At 48.9% G+C, this 18,019-nt stretch overlaps 1 protein-coding gene across 2 annotated transcripts in view; it reads left to right on the forward strand.

Moving 5' to 3' along the window:
* Baiap2l1 (BAR/IMD domain containing adaptor protein 2 like 1) overlaps positions 1–17,295 on the forward strand; it is an 88,690-nt gene extending 71,395 nt beyond the window's left edge. The window contains exons 8-14 of one of the 2 annotated variants that reach the window (XM_032886456.1): positions 955–1,122; positions 2,169–2,316; positions 4,286–4,496; positions 5,095–5,172; positions 7,109–7,301; positions 16,060–16,097; positions 16,727–17,295. In XM_032886456.1, the coding sequence (XP_032742347.1) occupies positions 955–1,122; positions 2,169–2,316; positions 4,286–4,496; positions 5,095–5,172; positions 7,109–7,301; positions 16,060–16,097; positions 16,727–16,802 (912 nt within the window). In that variant the 3' untranslated portion in view covers positions 16,803–17,295. Of the gene's footprint in view, positions 1–954; positions 1,123–2,168; positions 2,317–4,285; positions 4,497–5,094; positions 5,173–7,108; positions 7,598–16,059; positions 16,098–16,726 lie in introns of those variants that run through there. The other variant, XM_032886455.1, reaches the window with a different exon arrangement.
* The last annotated feature ends 724 nt before the right edge of the window (positions 17,296–18,019 follow it).

The raw sequence follows: 18,019 nt of genomic DNA on the forward strand, positions 1-18,019 counted from the left end.
AAAGCTGCTGTGTGATTCCTCCTGTTGCAGCTAGAGCATCCGAGTCCTTCCTCTAGCCAGTCTAGCAAGTGGTCTTCAGTCCCCTCTCCCCAGCCTGTCAGGGGCAGACGTGTGTAAGCTTGAAAAACAATAAATAGTGTGTGGCCATGCAAAGTAGCTTCAGAGGGAGCCCTGCTTCCTTTTCAAACCAGAGTGCTGCCCTGGAAAGACAGTGCACTGACAGGTTTTGGGAGCCTCTAGAGTCTCACTACAGGAGCAGAGCCAGGTTATGGGAGGAGGAATGGCTCCTCAGCTTCAGCCTCCAGAATGTGCAATGTCTCAGCTCTGCCCATCGGTCTCTGTGCTGCCACCCAGCTACTGTGCGAGCCTGTTAGACTATGACAGAAGGGCTCTCGGCACAGATATTCCTACCTGCTCCCTCCCACCCACCACTCCTGCAGGCTCTCCCACAGACAGACTTCCTGGACCAAAGTCTGAAACATTTGCCTAGTGCTTTTACTCTTGGGCCTCTAACCACCATAGACGTGCTGATTTTAGGACTGGTGGGGAGGTGGTCATTGTCATTTCCGGGGACATCCAGACAATGAAAGAATCACACTGGTTGCTCACCTCTTCCACTTTAGCTTTTGTTTATGAGATGTACACACGCACATGCACGCACACACACACACACACACACACACACACACACACACACACACATGTATGATCCTGTGTTACCTGGAAGTTCTGTATTTGCTGAGGAAGCAGGTAAGTTCCTTTAGGTTCTGAGCCAGCCTCGTCAGCAACTGAGACACAGTAGATGCTCAGAGCGGCTTAAGCTGCTTGCTGAGTTAGACTCCGAGCCCCATGCCTGGTGGCAGAGCAGTAACATGAGGAGAGGCGCGGTTTGAGGTGGTCTTCACTAGCTCTTCTGACAGCGCTCCTTTGTCTTTGTTTCTTCTGTACTTACAGTCTGCAGAATTACTTAACTCCAAGCTGCCCCGGTGGCAGGAAACCTGTTGTGATGCCACAAAAGTCCCAGAGAAAATCATGAACATGATAGAAGAGATAAAGACGCCCATCTCTACCCCAGTGTCCGGGACGCCACAGCCATCGCCCATGACCGAGAGAAGCAAGATGGTAGGATCAGTCCCCTTTCTGCATGCTTACTAGTGTGAGTTAGTTCAAACTGACTCAGAGGGCCAGGCCTGACTCTGATAGACACACACGAGTCCTCCTCTCCTATTCGATGACCTGACTCCTAATCCTTCCTCATCTTCCTTTACAACCAGAATGGACTGTGCAAACGTTTGATGCTCCACTTGACTGTGTCACCTTTGCTTTAGAAGTGTATTGTTACTGTATTCCAATATGATAAGTTTATTTCCACTGACGCAAATCTGAGAGAACAGACTAGAACGCTCTGGTGCCATCCAGAACCTGGAAGACAGCAGCAGGAGGATCATAAATTTGAGGCTGGCCTAGACTACATATTAGACCTTTCTCTAAAAGAAGAGGAAAAGAAATGATATGTTTGAGAATTGCTTCAGAATAATGCAGGCCTGACTTGCAAAGGGTGAAGAATGCATGAAACAAGTTAGCCGTAAACCAATTGTAATCAAAGCTGTGAACTGAACAAGTTAATAGAATGTGTTCAGAGCCTTTCAAAAGACTATTCAAGGGCTGGACAGATGGCTTGGCGGTGAAGAGCACTGACTGCTCTTCCAGAGGTCCTGAGTTCAAATCCCAGCAACCACATGGTGGCTCACAACCATCTGTAATGGGATCTGATGCCCTCTTCTGGTGGGTCTGAAGACAGCTTCAGTGTACTCATATATGTGCAATAAATAAGTCTTTAAAAAAAAATTATTTCGAGTGTAGACTCCTGTAGTCAAGTAGCACTTAAGAGGGAGCCTACCTAGATGTGATGATTTATACCTGTAGTTCACCACTCGGGAGGCAGAGGCAGGCAGCTCTCTCTGTGTTCGAGTACAGCCTGGTCTACATGGACAGTTCCAGGCTAGCCTGAAATACATAGTGAGACTCTTTGTCAGAATGAAGACTTCTGAAGTATTCCCAAGTAGGAAAGTGGGGTTTCTGCCATATGGTGAGAAGCACCTGGAAACGTGTGTTGTTCTCTGGCCACACCAGTCTAACAGTAGACTAATAGACATTTGTTCCTACAGATTGGGAAAGACTACGACACCCTTTCTAAATACTCACCGAAGATGCCCCCCGCTCCTTCAGTCAAAGCCTACACCAGTCCTCTGATTGACATGTTCAACAACCCTGCCACGGTTGGACAGAGCACAGAGAAAGCCAACAACTCCACAGGTAAGAGGTTAACTTCACCTTTCTGCATGTGTGCGGTGTGAGTGTAAGCTGCATGCGTGCTAGGGGCCAGGAGGAGGGGTTAGCTCCCCTGGAGGTGGAGCTGCAGGCGATCGTGAGCCCCTCGCTCTGGATGCTGAGAACCGAACCCAGGTCCTTTCACAACCCAGGCAGTGCTCTAACCACTGAGCCAGCTCTCCAGCTCTGTCCACATTTTAAAAAGTGATTTTTTTTTTTTTGGATAAATGTACTGTGAGGGAAAAGCAGAAGGCAGACACAGCTCTAGTGGACACATACAGCCCTGGCTTTGAATGACTTCTACCTCAGAGAAAATACTGGAACTAAGTGCTGCTCCACGGTAGAGCATCAGTCGAGCATGTGTGAAGCCCTAGGGCCCACTCCCAGTATTTGGGGTGGGGTGGGGTAGGGAGAGTAAGGGGGATGCACTAAATAAGGTCTAGTCTAAACCATGTTTCTGTAGCACTAATCTATGGTAGATAGATAGCTACAGAGTAAATATTTTGTTGAAAAGAATTTCTTTAGATTTTTGTTTATTGTGCGTGCTTCTGTGTGGGTGCAAGCACTTATGGTGGCCAAAAGAGAGATAGGATGGGGGTTGGTGATTTAGCTCAGAGGTAGGGCGCTGGCCTAGCAGGGGCAGGGCCCGGGGTTCGGGCCCCAGCCCAAAAAAAAAAAAAAAAAAAAAAAAAAAAAAAAAAAAAAAGAGGGATAGGATGCCTTGCAACTGGAGTTAGAGGCAGCTGTGAACCACTCGCCATGTGTGCTGGGAGCCTAATTCAGTCCTCTGCAACTGTAACTCCTGTTCTTACCCACTGAGCCATCACTGCAGCTCGCGAGGTGTTGTAATTAAAGACAATCAGGATAGAGCGTGATAAATTTGTTTCACAGAGCATTCCTATCTGAAAGCTCCTTCAGGACAGACCTGATGGTAGTCAACTTGTGCCCTGGAGAGAACCACAGATTACAGTGTTCAGCTGTAAGGGAAGATGAGAGATCGCAGCAGGAGATTTTATAAAGACAGGCAGGATTGCTCAGCACGGGAAAATAATAGCTTGTAGTTATTTGCTTTTGAAGAAAGGTAAAGTCCATAATTCAGTTGAAATAACTCCAGTTCCTTCTAGTAAAAGCCAAGTGAAAAGTTCCAGCAGATTGGGTGTTTGGAGTAATTAGAGACATGTTAAGAACAGCTAAATTCGTATATTTGTTATGGAGTCCGTGATAAGATGGGCATCTTAAAGCCATCTTAAAGCCCGTGCTAGACTCACGTCTCCTGGAGCAGTGCATAGCAGCATGTGTTTCAGTTGAGAGACCATAGCAGCACAGTGCTCAAGCGCTCAGCTGCCCCAGTAGCTATGGTCGGCCGCCATTTGCCAGTCGTGACAGGTCCAGTCTGGGAACTCTTGTAGGCTCATTTCTGTGTTCATCAGTGTCAGCATTCACCGAGCCTTCCTCTGGAGGCTGGCTGGTGGCTGCACAGCACTGAGGTTCCAGAGAAGCGGGTACCTAGTAAGTTCTCACTGCACATGCTCAGTGAGAGGCCAGAGCACCAGCATTTTCAGCTCCCTCCTTTTTCTTGTAACCCAAGGGAAAGGCGGTGGGTCTAGGCGGCTGCCTCAGCTGCCTCTGTGTTCCAAACTGAAAGAGCAGGAAAGTGCAGGCCCCTCACCTGGCTGCCATGGGACAGGTGAGACTGGCATGCTGTGCTGACCTTCTCTTATTCCGAGTGCTCTTGGCTGCTGGGCTCCTCTGCCTGCTGTTAAAGCCTTCAGGCTGAGGCATACTGGTTTCCTCCTCGTGGGCAATGTGAAAGGTCTGGAAATAGGCCAAAGTTTAAGTTTCCGTAAAAGGATCACATAAGCAAGACACAGAAACAAGTGGTTTCCTGGGGTCATTCTTCAAACTTGCCCGCCAAGCGTTCTCTGAATCACCATCACGGCCTTGCTCACTTCAGCAAACAGTGGGGACGATCCCAGTTTACAGCGGTCGGTCTCTGTTGCAACTGGGCTGAACATGATGAAGAAGCAGAAAGTGAAGACCATCTTCCCTCACACCGCTGGCAACAATAAGACCTTACTGAGCTTTGCCCAGGGGGACGTCCTCACACTGCTCATTCCCGAGGAGAAGGACGGCTGGCTCTACGGGGAGCATGACACCACCAAAGCGTGAGTTGGCACCAGCACATATGCATCAGGTTCAAATGGCCTTGCCTCAGAGAGCAGCTGTGGGTGCAGGAGCCCTTTACAGTCGGGGTCACTGCTGTCATTACATCCCAGGCTGTGTTTATATCCCGTGTATATAGGTGAGCTTGGCACAAGAATAGATCAGCAGATGATATTAGGTTCCTGCTCACAAAAGGCATAAATAGTTTATATTTACATACTGTGTATGTGCATGCATGTGTGCATATAGCGTGGATGTATGAGGACAACCTCCAGGGATCTGTTCTCTCCTTCCAGCATGCTGAGTCCTGAGATCATCAAACTATTATTGTGTGGTGTGTGTGTGTGTGTGTGTGTGTGTGTGTGTGTGTGTGTGTGTGTGTGTGAGAGAGAGTGTGTGTGTGGGGGGGGTGTGTACGTGTGTGGGGTGTGTGTGTATGTGTGTGTGTGTGTAGGAGACACCTGAACCAGCCTCCATTTCATTCAGCCCCTTTGTGAGTGGCTAGCCATCCTAGCTGACATCAGTGTGAGTACTTCCTGCCCGTGTGCCTACCTCAGGTATCACAGACAGACGAGTCTTTCTTCTTTGTCTTACCTTTAGGAGGGGCTGGTTCCCATCATCATATACAAAGTTGCTGGAAGAAAACATGAAGGAAGCTATGTCTGTACCAACACCAAGGTAGGGAATATGGCCCAGCTCTCCTAGAAACTGAAGTGTACCTTGACCCTAATGTCCTTGTATGCAGCCACCCTGGGATTAGCCTTCAATGCTGGGCTGATAGGAGCCAATGGCTGCTCCCCTGACGATCTGCTATGATACAGCCCGGCCAACCCACCAACTCCTCACCCCTCCCTCCCTGTCCCCACCGGTTGCACACTAAGCCCACAGGGCACGGCCTCTGTTTCTCACCAGCAGCATGGACTGTGCAGCACTCTGCTGTGATGCTCTCTCACCTCGAGTTCCGGCCTGGTGCTGTTTTCTTTCCTCCCTGTGTCCCACTTAGTGTCCTCTGTGGGTCTGTTTGCTTCACCACACAGACATTCACGCTTCTCAGGACCCATCAGTACTCTGTTATCTGTGTCTCCTGGGCTATTTCATCTATTTTTTTTTTTTACATTTTATTTATTTTATTTTGGGGGAGGAAGCAGATCCATAACACATGTGTAGAAGTCAGAAGACCATCTCAGGAATCGGTTCTTTCCTTCAGTCATGTGGGTCCCGGGGCTGAAACCCAGGTTATCAGGCTTAGCAGCAGGAGTGCTTCCCCCCTGAGCAGCTCAGCAGCTGCTCTCATGGTCCTCCTGTCACCGCCTCCTGATTCCCCAGTTCTTCAGGGTAGGCTGTGACCAGGAAAATAGCCACCTTGGAGCTGGGAAGATGACCTGGGATTTAAGAATGCTTTCTGCTGTTGTAGAGAACCCAAGTTCAGTTCTCAGTCAGGTAGCTCACAACTGGTAAAACATATATTTAAAAACTAAAAAAAAGGCTGGACATGATGACATGTGCCTTTAATCCCAGCACTTGGGAGGCAGAGGCAGGCGGATCTCTGTGAGTTGGAGGCCAGCCTGGCCTACAGAGTGAGTTCCAGGACAGCCAGGGCTACACAGAGAAACCCAGTCTCAAAAAAACCAAAGAGAAGGAGAAAGTGATGGGGGGGGGGGCTCCAGTTTAAAACTGAGAACACTGAGACACAGGAAGGTTGTAAGAACGTGCTTGCCAGGTGTCATAGCGCACACCTTTAATCGTAGCACTCAAGAAGCAGAGGTGTGCAGATCCGAGTTCAAGCCAGCCTGGTTTATATAGTGAGTTCTTGGACAGTCAGAGCTACACAGTGAGACCCGGTCCCAAATAAAAAATAAATAAATAAATAAAAGAACCTTGCTCAAGGGCATACAGATAAGAGTAGACCAAGACGGAAGTCAGTTATGACCCATCCAGGCTGAACATTATCCAGTGTGGATATTTAGGTCTTAGGTATTTCTAGCTGGCTGCACGCTGGACCCTCAGGAGTGACGTCCACACTGGACTGGTAATCTTTACCATGAACTCCCTCACGCATGCTATTCTCTACCTCTGAAGCCTCAGTACCATGCTCAGCAGCCTTCAGAGAGTATCTCCATATGTTCCTCTCTAGCAGAGTCTAAAAATACTCTCATACCAAGAAGGAAGCTGTCTGTTTGGGGAGGGGTATTTTTTTGAGTTGTTTTTTGAGGCAGGGTCTCAATATATAGCTAAGGGTGCATGCACATGTATGTAAACATACATCCTTAAGCATATAAACTATCGAGTGTATGCAGTGCCATTGTCCTTTCTTCACCTTTGTTTCATGTGTATTGTTTTGATTTTATGAATGTCCATGAACCACATGCATTCACAGTGCCTTCAGAGGGTACAAGAGGGCACTGGATCCTGGGAATGGAGTCACAGGTAGTTGGGGGTCCCCATCACAGGGATGCTGGGGACCAAGCTGGAGTTCTCCGGAAGAGCTCTTAGCTGCTGAGCCATCTCTCCAGCTGCACTCCATCTTCACTGTCAGACACCATGGGTGTTTAGGGCATCGGGGTCCAAGTGGCCTGACCTTGTCTGACTTGGCCCCCTCACTTTTGATGTTGAGCTCTGCACCAGTGAGAAGCATCAGCACTGTGGATCTGACTGAGAAGAGCAGCGTTGTCATCCCTCCTCCTGACTACCTGGAGTGCCTGTCCATGGGAGCCACCTCAGACAAGAGAGCAGACGCTCCCAAGATGCCTTCTACTTCTACCTTCAAAGCCCCAGCGCCCAGACCGGATGCCACGTCCACATCTCCCGTGAGTGCTGGAGGGGCAGGCTCTGTGGATGGGGTGAGGGCCTCAGGTTTTCTTCTTCACGCACACATTCTCTCCCCGGCTCTAAGCCCTCTTTGCTTTTTAGTTTCTCTTATGTGGGAGAATCGGTGCCATTAGTTTGCTAGAGCTTTGCTATCTCCTTGCTTTTGTCTTAGTTTTTTATTCATTTAATTCTCTTCCTCTTCCCCTGCATTTTGTTCCTTTTCTGAAAAGAGGAAGGACTGAGCTTAAGAATGGGGACTTTGTACCAATGTGCAAAACTACCCCATGAAAGGAAGTGGGGGGCTTGGGCGCCTGGCTGCATCCTTGTCCGTCCTTGGCCACGGCAGACGGCGTGTCTCCAGAGCACCTGCCCTGTGAGCTCTAGACCACAAGCAAGGCCCAGGCTTCTTTGGAATTCAGTGATTAGAAGCGGGTAATAAACCAAAACAGGATAGAAGCCATGCTGGGGCGGGCGTGTGTGTGACTAATGAGTGAGTGGCATCCTGGGTGGATGTGGCAGGTCAGTTTTGTTTAAAGATGGAGCCCCAAGATGGAGCCCCAAGAAAGGGGAAGAAAAAACCATTCCGAGCGGGGAGGCCTCCAGGGACCCCACCGGGAGGAGCACGCTGGGATGGCCGCCAAGCTGGCTGGAGAGGAAGGAGTAAGACCTTCAGCCAGACTTAGAGGAGCATTCGTGCGTGTAAGAGTCAGCCCTTCTGTGGCAAAGGACAGTGGGCAGCATATGTGGCTATGGTCTCTCTGAAGTGACATTCAAGCTGTGACAGGAAAGAGTCATTGTGTAAAGTCCTGGGAGATGTTCCCCAGGCAGAGTGCAGAAAGTTTAAACACTGTGCAGTGTGCACACACAGGGCATGGAGTAGATGTGTGGCTTCGGTCAGGGGGACTTCCGGATAGTTCTCTTCAGGGAGGACAGAAGAGGAAAAGACAGAGAAAAGGAAGACAGCTGAGAAGTCAGGGTGCATCCAGGCAAAGGAGCCTGATGTGCGTCCTCGGTGTCCAGTCTGAAGAGACGGAGACAGGAGAATTGCCATGAGTTCAAGACCCACTTGGGATATGTAGTAAGTCTCAGGCCAACACAGGCTGCACAGTGAGACCCTGTCTCAAACAATTGCATGTCACAGCTTCAAGTACACGGTGAGCTGAGTCTTCATGTTTCCCTGCTTTGGTGAGACTCCATTTTCTCCTGCAGAAGTTCAAGTGAAATGCAAACAGGACAACGGACGGCCTTAACTCTCTCAGCTGCAGCAGTCAAGCCACTCAGCACCCTGGCCATAGAACGACTGAAAAGAGGACTCGTTTAAAATTCTAACAGGGCCAGCATGATATTTTGTGAACATCATCAACTAGTCATTACTCTAATTCCTGGTAATGTCGTTAAAATAGTTTATAAGTCAAGATGTAGTGGCAGATACAGTCCTGCAATCCTAGCACTCAGGCAGTAGAGAGAGTCCGGAAGATTTGAAGTTCGGCATCATCCTTAGTGATAGATATATATATATATACATACATACATACATACATACATATGTAGAGAGAGAGCTTTGTAGTAACTCATTTGAGTCTGGGCCTTGTAATTGGTTGAGGGATGCGTGAGGCTTTCTCATTGACAGGTCTCCCTTCATTCTCTTTCCCTTCCATTGTTGTTTAGGGAACCAGGTCATCTGTCCTGGCCCCCAGTCTGTGTTGTGTTGATTCCCTCCCTGTACTGCCTTTACTGTGTCCCCTCTCTGTCCTGTGTTTCTGGAGCTCCAGTACAGTCTGTTTCTCTCTGCTGTTCTATGATCACTTGTCATTGGAGTCAACACGATTTCTCTTTTTGTGACAGCAACAGTTAATGGATTGTCACCTGGTTATCTAGTGTGTTTTAAAGTTAAAGAATCCTGTCCAAGACAGGTCTGATGGCCTACTCCCAGCTACTTGGAAGCTACAGCAAGAGGATTGCAAGTTCAAGCCCAGCCTAGGCGACTTAGTGAGATTCCTTTTTTCAAATCAAAAGAAAAGGTTAGGGCGTCACTCAGTAGAGTATGCATAGACAGCACTCGTGAGACCCTGAGCCCCACCCACCCACCCACCAAGAAACCCCAGCACCTCGTCCATGGAGCAGCTGCCATGGGTTTGACTGCTTGTCTGTCATTTTGCAGATGGTTGACCCCAAAGCTTTCTGTTTGCTAGACATGTGCTCTGCCACTGAGCTACATCCTTATGGCTCCCAACATTTTGTTTTTCCTACGTATGAGTACTCGTGTGCCACGCCTACGTGAGTTGGTGCTCATGGAGGCTGGGAGAGGGCACGGAGCTGCAGTTACAGTTGTGAGCTGCGTGATGAGGCTGGGACCAAACTCAGCTCATCTAGGAGGGCAGCAGGTGTTCTTAGCCTTCGAGCCCTCTCTCCAGCCCCCAGAACATGTTTTTATCTTTAGTGACCTTGCCACATGAGCCAAGGGAGTTGACAGAGTAACCCCTCACTTCATAGGAAAGAGCGAATTGACAAGTCCATTTTAAAAATAAACAACAATAACAAAAAGGATTCTCAAAAGGGTTGGGGATTTAGCTCAGCGGTGAGCGCTTGCCCAGCACGAAGGCCCTGGGTTCGGTCCCCAGCTCAAAAAAAAAAAAAAACCCCAAAAAAAAAAAAAGGATTCTCAAAAAAATACTTTTTTTCTGGGTGTGATGGTGCACACCTTTGATCCCAGCACTGGGGAGGCAGACACAAGTGGCTGTCTGTGAGTTCAAGGTCAGCCTGGTTTACAGGGCGAGTCCCAGGACAGTCAAAGCTGTAAGACCCTGTCTCAAAAAAAAAAAAGTAGAGCGCTTGCCTAGGGAAGTGCAAGGCCCTGGGTTTGGTCCCAGCTCCAAAAAAAAAAAAAAAAAAAAAAGAAAAAAAAAGTAAATAACTTATTCAGTATTTAGCATTTCATAGTTTAACTAGGACCTAGGTTGTTTTTAACTTCTTACTTACCTAAATCATAAGGTATGTCACTATTGAGAAACTGAGTCAGTATGGTAGCACATGATCCCAGCACCGGGGAGGCTGGGGCGGGTGGACAGTGAGACTCTCTCAGAAGCACCACCCCTCCAAAGAGAAAACAAACCAGGAGTCTGCCCCTCTTCTGCGTGTTCCTGAGCCCTAGAGGGGATGGCGTGAACACCTTGCCCACACTCAAGTCCACAGTGACCGAATTTTTGCTAAAGATCAGAGTCCAAGTTTTGTCCTCGGCCTTTTGTAATATCTAAAATACCTTATAACTACATCTTATCTAAGGTGCACTTCGGGATAGAGTACCTGTGTAACATGCACGAGATCCTGGGATCCATCCTAGCACATACATACGTGCAGACAAACACTTGTTAAAAATGTACAATTAAAAAATAATGAGATTATAAAAAATATTTAAATCAACAACAAAACCCCAGAAAGTCCCAAAGCAAATGTGGTCATGGCGCTCGCTCTTTGAAGTAACACTAACTGCGTCCTCCGTCTCTGCTCCTGGGACTCCTGATCTGAGCCTGTCTGGTGACGAAGGAGCGTCGATGGAAGACTGTAGCTTGCCTAGATCTTGAATATGATAACAGCAATGATCTAGAGAGCTAGGGAATAGCTCAGGGGTGGAACAAGCAACTAGAATGTAGAAAACCCTGACTTTAACCCCTAGCACCATTAAAAAAAAAAAGGGGATGGATTTGGTTTAGTTCCATTTTCTTAAAGCTAGAAAAATGTTAAAAGGAACATTTAGTAATGCTTATATTTCCAGGATATGATTAACATTAATTATGTTTCTTTTGATACAGATTTAGATAAATATAAACAGATGGATGTGGGTGGGTGGATGATTGATATTTTCACCTCCAGTCTTGACCTGACACCCACACATAGTAGAATCATAGCATTTTCTCCTGCCACTACCAGCTGAGCCGCTGCGCCTGGACCCTGCTGAGAGCTGGCCTGGTGGGGTAACTTAAGGTCGGAATGGATTACAGAGCCTCGGGAAGTAGAGACCGGAATGACAGCCACTTCCTAGGTCCTGCAGTGGACTGGGAAATGTCCCTAGCAGTGGTTATCAGCACAAGGAGGGAAGGGAGCTGGGAGCTCTGGCTGATAAGGCCCATTCCACTGCCTTCCCAGGGACCTGATAAGATGCTGACTGCCTTCCTGATCCGTCAGATAATGCAAACTACCAGCTAGTAAAAGTCTGACGTCACTAGAACGTAATGGAGGTGTAGCTCAGTTGCTAGCGTTCTCGCTTAGCATGAACAGAGCTGTGGGCTCCATCCTGAGCACCACAGAAACCTAGCATAGTGCTACAGAGCTCACATCTCAGCGCTCAGAGGGAGGGGCAGGAGATGAGGAATTCACAGTCATGGCTAGCCTTGGCTACATGAGATCCAGCCTCAAACAAGCAAGCAAAAGAGCGATTGGCCTTCAATATCCAAAGGCAGAGATATTTGCGAGTCCCCGCCCAGTCCACTAAGGATGTTTACTTTGCCTTATCTTACACTGAGGAGAAACAGACAGGACCCCACACAAATGCAGAGGCTTCCTGTTAGAGGTCGAGGTTGCATGAGGATTTGTACACCGTTACCACCAATTACAGAAAGGGTCCTGGGCAAACTGCAGGGAGAACAGCAGTCTTCCATCGACGCTGCTCCGTCACCAGACAGGCTCAGATCAGGAGTCCCAGGAGCAGAGACGGAGGACGCAGAGTGAGTGTTGCTCCAAAGAGCGAGGGCCATGACCACGTTTGCTCTGGGACTCTCTGGGGTTTTAATTTTACATGTTTAACAAGCCTTTGTCCGCATGTACATATATGTGCCACATGCATACCTGGTACCTGAAGGAAGTCCAAAGAAGGCATTAGATTCCCTGGAACTGGAGTCACATATGGTTGTGAAATAGCATGTTGATCCTGGGAATTGAAGTCGGGACCACTGCGAGTGCAGTCTGCCCTGCCTTCAGCTTCCCAAATGCGCTATTACAGACATGTGTCCCTACACCCAGGGAGATGGCCAGTCTTTTGAGTTTAAGAAAATGTATTGCTATGGAGACAGAGTGGCCTTTAACTCAAATCCTCCTCTTGTCCTTACCTACCAAGGGCTGAGATTGCAGGCGTATGTCATCATACTGAAATGGACATCTTTATGAGGTGTCCCAAGTCCCTTAGGCTTCCTCAGCAGGACCCCGCCCACCCTGGGTCGCATAGCCCTTTACTCCTATGAAAGTGTCTTCCTAAGGAACGAGTCGTGTTCGGTTAAACTGAGACCATCTTGTAAGGGGTCGAGCTCTTGGCCCTGTGCGTCTCCACAACGACCTCTGTACAGAAGGAAGGGGACAGTGGGACAGAAAGGAAGTGACCAGTGTACGTAAACATGTGCGCCGGGTAGTCAGAGTGTCTGCACCCTGGCCCTGCCCATTACCTCCTGTTGGTCATTGCCCTTTCCAGACTCAAGGCCACTGCTGCCCTGGCGTTTTAGAGGCAAATTAGCCCATTCCCCTAATGGCCTGCTGGGCTCCAGTTGAGCACCTTGGCTTGGCCTGCATCATCCCATTTTGTTCTGTGTGCTCAGGGGCCAGCACCTTCACTAGCTGTCAGGAGATGGCACAGAATGGGTGACAGGCCCTGCCTGTCTGCCATGGTACCCCCAACTGCAGGGAAGGGGAATGGGGAGGGCAGGCTTGGGGACAGCAGTCCTTCCTGTCTAGGAAGTGGGAGGTAGGCCAGCTGAGATAGGCAAACAGTAATGGTGTATTTTGTTTGTTTGTTTTGTTTTTTGTTTTTTTTGTTTTGTTTTTTGTTTTTTTCCCCCCGGAGCTGAGGACCGAACCCAGGGTCTTGCGCTTGCTAGGCAAGCGCTCTACCACTGAGCTAAATCCCCAACCCGTAATGGTGTATTTTGAAGTCACCCTGATGGACAGCACTCAAAGTTGGTCTAGAAATTAGACTGCTGCTGGAGGGGTGAGGCAGAGGAGAAGCTGCCTGAAAACTTGTCTTTGTTGCGGTGTGATGTCCTGAAATACCTGTTGGAAGTTGAAAGCGCCTGGTCCCCTAAGCTGTGGCCCATCCTAGCGTAGTAAGGCAGCACACCGCAGAGGGCCAGACGCTGTCTCAGCACTACCCGAGCATCCCATGGGAGGGGACTGTATCATGTACCACCAGCCCGGGAAAAGACCACATCCAAAACGCACAGTACAGTTTTCTAGTGAACGTGTCACTTTCACACTGTTGTACGCCATCACACCAAACCACCAGTCACGGTACTTGGTTTTCAAGTAAATACTTTATTAAAATATAATATACAAGTTCATGCACCAAGCACAGGAATAACACATAAAGAGTAAGTACACGGGGTTGGGATTTGGCTCAGTGGTAGAGCGCTTGCCTAGGAAGCGCAAGGCCCTGGGTTCGATCCCCAGCTCGAAGGGAAAAAAAAAAAGAGTAAGTACACTCCTTTTTTTTTTTTTTTTCATTTTTTAAAAACAAGATCATATAGCCCACACTAGCATAAAATTTGCTGTGTAGCCAAGAATGACTTTGAACTTCTGATCCTCCTGCCTCCACTTCCATGGTACTGAGATGCTTGATGCCACTATGACCAGTTTATGAAGTTCTGGGCATGAAACCCAGGGCCTCGTGAATAATACCAGCTGAACTACATCCCTAGATCTTTGGGAATTGGGTCAGGGGCTCACTATGTGGCCCAGGCTAGCCTCAAACTCTTCTGTTAGCTTCCCAAGTGCTGGGCATATGAGCATTGGATAGCAGACCTGCCTGGCCTGGAAGTGAATTTTCTTGATGTGGTTGTAGGATCAGCAACAGATTAAGAAACAACATTCTCAGATCCCCAGGACCCTCTCTGTGTGCCCCATAGTCATTGCCTCTTCTCTAAGACCAGGATCCCCATGTCCTGGCATGGGGATCTCACAGGGACAGACTGGATGACAGTCAAGCGCTAGTTTTCTGTCAGACTTTTGGTTGTTTCTACCTGGGGCTGTAAGAGAGACCCGTTCAGATGTGTTAGTGAGGCACCTTAAGATGCACTGAGCTTGTGGTTTTAGGCAGGTTTTAGCAGGTGCTGTCAGGTGGAGAGAGAGCCTTCTAGTTTCCAGTTGAGCATCTGGTGCTGTCCTCCTAAGGCCACACAGGATAGGTCAGTGTTTGCCCAGAGGAAAACAGAAGGCAGCCATTTCCTGTGGGAAGAGTCTGCTTATGGGAAGTGAGGCAGCCTGGGGCTGCAAGGCTGCATTTCTGGTCTGCCTTCTGGGCACCCAGAGGCTCCTTCCAGACTGAGGCTGCTGCCTGGCTTACTGCTCCAGGCAGTCCAGTCATGCCGGCGATCTGAGCAATCGACAGGTCAGCCCTCCTGATGTTCTTTAAGAAGAAATCATAAATTGTCTCTTAATCACCCTATCAAATGAAGTTACATCAGAGGTGACTTGTCCAGAGCAACCGAGTGCCCTGCAGGAAGAAATCACTTAACACCACTTCAAGCCTGATTAAGATGTGCCAAGCCAGGCAGCTGCTTTGTGCTTGTGACGATATACACGAAGTCCTGTGCTAGATGACTGCTGACTCCAGGCAACCCGGAGGCTGAGGTCACGGCCCAGGTGCCTCCAGCCTGCCTCTGGCTGAGACAGTGTCTGTCAGGTGAATTCCAGGATTCGGAGATGCTGGCCTGTAGGAGCCTGGCCCACAGCCTCAGAACACACACTAGCACATGAAGCACTTGCTTTGAATCTACAAGTGCCCAAGACTGCTGAGAAACTAGGAGGCTTTCTAGGACTTGGGCTTCGGTGCAGTAGGTGATATTCTTCTGCCCTCTGCTGGGTGGTGCTGTCAGTTCCATGTGCTCAGAGATCTCAGAGGACAGCAGGAAAGATTTTAAGGCAGTAAGACTTAGAATTCCAGAAAGGTGGCACTGACACACCAGTCCCCAGCCAACAGCCTAGAGGTGTGCCGGAGGGAGGGGCCCAGCGCTCTGCCATGCACCTGCAGGCCTTGGGACAGATCCTCAGTTCAGAATCCCCCACCCCTCGTAATCTCCCCTTCTCCAGCATTGAACCCTATATGCTAAGTGCTCTACCAAGCTCGCTCCAGGTCCCCAGATGGCTGGCTCTAACAGTTAGCATCATTTTCCCAAACTAAGTAACCTTCATGTCATTATTGAGGACACCACTTCAAAAAAGGGTGTGGGGCATGACCAGTTACTATAGCGCCACAGTGTGGGTCTGAGGCGTATCTGCAAGTGTTTCCTTCCATGCTATGCTCTGGTGTTTAATTCAGTAAGGTCTGGGTTTCTGTGAGCATCCAGAACGTTTCAGGACGACCCGTGTGAACATTATTGCCACACTCCCAGGCACCTCATACTCCTCTTTCTGACATGCAGTGGGCCCTCAAAGTTCTAAAATAAGCTCTTCTTGGCTTATTCTTTTGAACGACTTTAATTATGAGGCATTCTCAATGTGAGATCACAGGATGCTTTTAAACATGAATAGCTTTAGTTTTACTTGCATGTGTGCGTGTGTGTGCGCTCGAGCCCGAGAGCAGATTCCAGGTGCCTTTGAGCCTGTATGTAGGTGCCGGTGCTGGGAACTGACTCAGATTATCTATATGAACAGCATCATTCACTGAACCGCATCTCCAGCCCCACGGGTGGCTTTAAACCTAACTCTGCCTGCCTTTACCTGTGGGTCTTCGAAGAATGTTCCAATTTCAAGCCTTCCATAATCTTTGTCTCTCCCCAGAGTGACTCAAACGGAACCGCAAAGCCACCATTCCTCAGGTATGTATACCCTGTGCACAGGTCAGTGTGATGTCCTGTCTGCTAAGGAAGAGCCCCACAGGCCGCTCAGAGACGGGGAAACTGAGGTTCCTTGCTCTCACTAGCTTTAGACAGTCCAGGACGGAGTGCAGAGGGACAGAGCAGCATGGCTCAGGTCTAACCCATGGCACAGTGACCCGTCCTCCAGCGCTCCTTCTGTCAGACTAAAGCACCTGTGTAGGACTTGTTCCCTAGCTTGGCACAGTAAGTTGCTGGACACCCGTGCTCAGAACGGGCAGTCCCGGTTTATATGTAATATTGAAGTCTTCCCTACACAAGCATACAAAGGACCTGAGTCCAAACCCCCAGTACCTACAGAGGAGCAGGACATCAGCAGGGCATGCTGGTCCCCAGCACCAGAGGGGAAAACAGACAGATTCTGGACACTTCGATGGTCAACCCACAGAAACACTGAATTCCAATCTCAAAATGGAAGGTGGATATGAGAGAAAACACCTGAGTAACACCCAGCGTGCACACACGCCCCTAATACACACACCCCTAACACACACACCGTCAGATATCTACGTCCTGCCCTGGGGGTTTTGCTGTCGTTGTTGGTCTAGTATGTCTGTTTTCCTCCCCTGCAGTGGAGAAAACCCCTTTGCCACCGTGAAACTCCGGCCGACAGTGACCAATGACCGATCAGCACCGATCATCCGGTGAAGATGCAGAGGACCCTGCAGGAGTGGTTCTCTCTCACCTGCAGGGCGATAGGTCTTCGCTGCTGGACAAGTGCAGGCACTGACAAAGCCCACAGAGGGTGCCTGATCTCAATGAACCCCGACTTGAGCAAATCAATGTATTTTCTGTTTGATAGAGCTGGGCTTACACAATTTTGTCTTTAAGGTAAATGAGTAGCTTAGTGCATAAATGAATCGTTTGAAGTGTTTTCTATTTAAAAACAGTCAGTTTGGCTCCAGTTCTTTTTAATTTTTAAGGAAACAGCCAGATTAAGGGGTAGTAGGGGTATGCTTTAGTGCCTGGCTTTCTGTAGCTGAATGCAAGTAAGACCGGAGTTTTATAAAATAAAGCCTGTGTTCTTAATGCAGTATGATGCTCATCTAAAGCAAATATTGTGTAGGTTTGCATCAGAGCATGCAAATCCAGTAAGCAATGTAAATTATGAAACTATATTAAATATAATTTTTTAAATGACCCAATCTTAACCTTTTGATTAAACAAGTAGAACTCCAACATCCGTGAGGGCACAGCTGCAGAGCGCTTACAGTGGCCTGCTTCACTGGCACTTGTCAGTTATCTCCAGGAGCTACAGAATTCAGCGTAACAAAGGTTGCCAAGCAGGGTCTCAACAAACTGGGTGACCAAACCCCCACCATTACTTCTGGGGACCCCTCCTGAAGTTCAGCTTTTAGTCAGCTACTTGCCTGTAAACAGCAATTCTGAAGCCCGGTGGGCAGGAGGGGTGGCCGCCATTCCAGCCCAACACTGTCCCACACTGACTTCCAGCTGAGACCAGCATCCTGGCCCAGGCCACGGCACAGAGAAGCCACAGATCAGTCTGTGCTGCCTGCCTAACATGTATACCTTGTCTAGAACAGCAATTAAAATCCACCTGCAGCAGTCACTGATCCACAGTTTGCTGCTGATCAGTTTTTTGGATCTCACCAGAAATCATCTTCCTCCAGTTGCTAATTGGTCAGGGTCTAGAAACGCCATCCTTTCCAGCTGGGCCACGCAGTGGCAGGCTCACATGGGGGACAAACCTGATGGCCCCATCGAGGGCAACCTCGTCCATGCCGATACCCCTAGATTACAAAGTGTGGGTCGTGCCCTGTGGGGCTATCCTGTCACTGTGTGAGGGGGGTAGCCTGCCCTGATAGGGGACAGGGCCATAGTTCCCTTTTCTCCCTGTGGCCGGC

This window comes from Rattus rattus, chromosome 16 (genome assembly GCF_011064425.1).
Source record: "Rattus rattus isolate New Zealand chromosome 16, Rrattus_CSIRO_v1, whole genome shotgun sequence".
In the NCBI taxonomy this organism is placed as follows: Eukaryota; Metazoa; Chordata; class Mammalia; order Rodentia; family Muridae; genus Rattus; species Rattus rattus.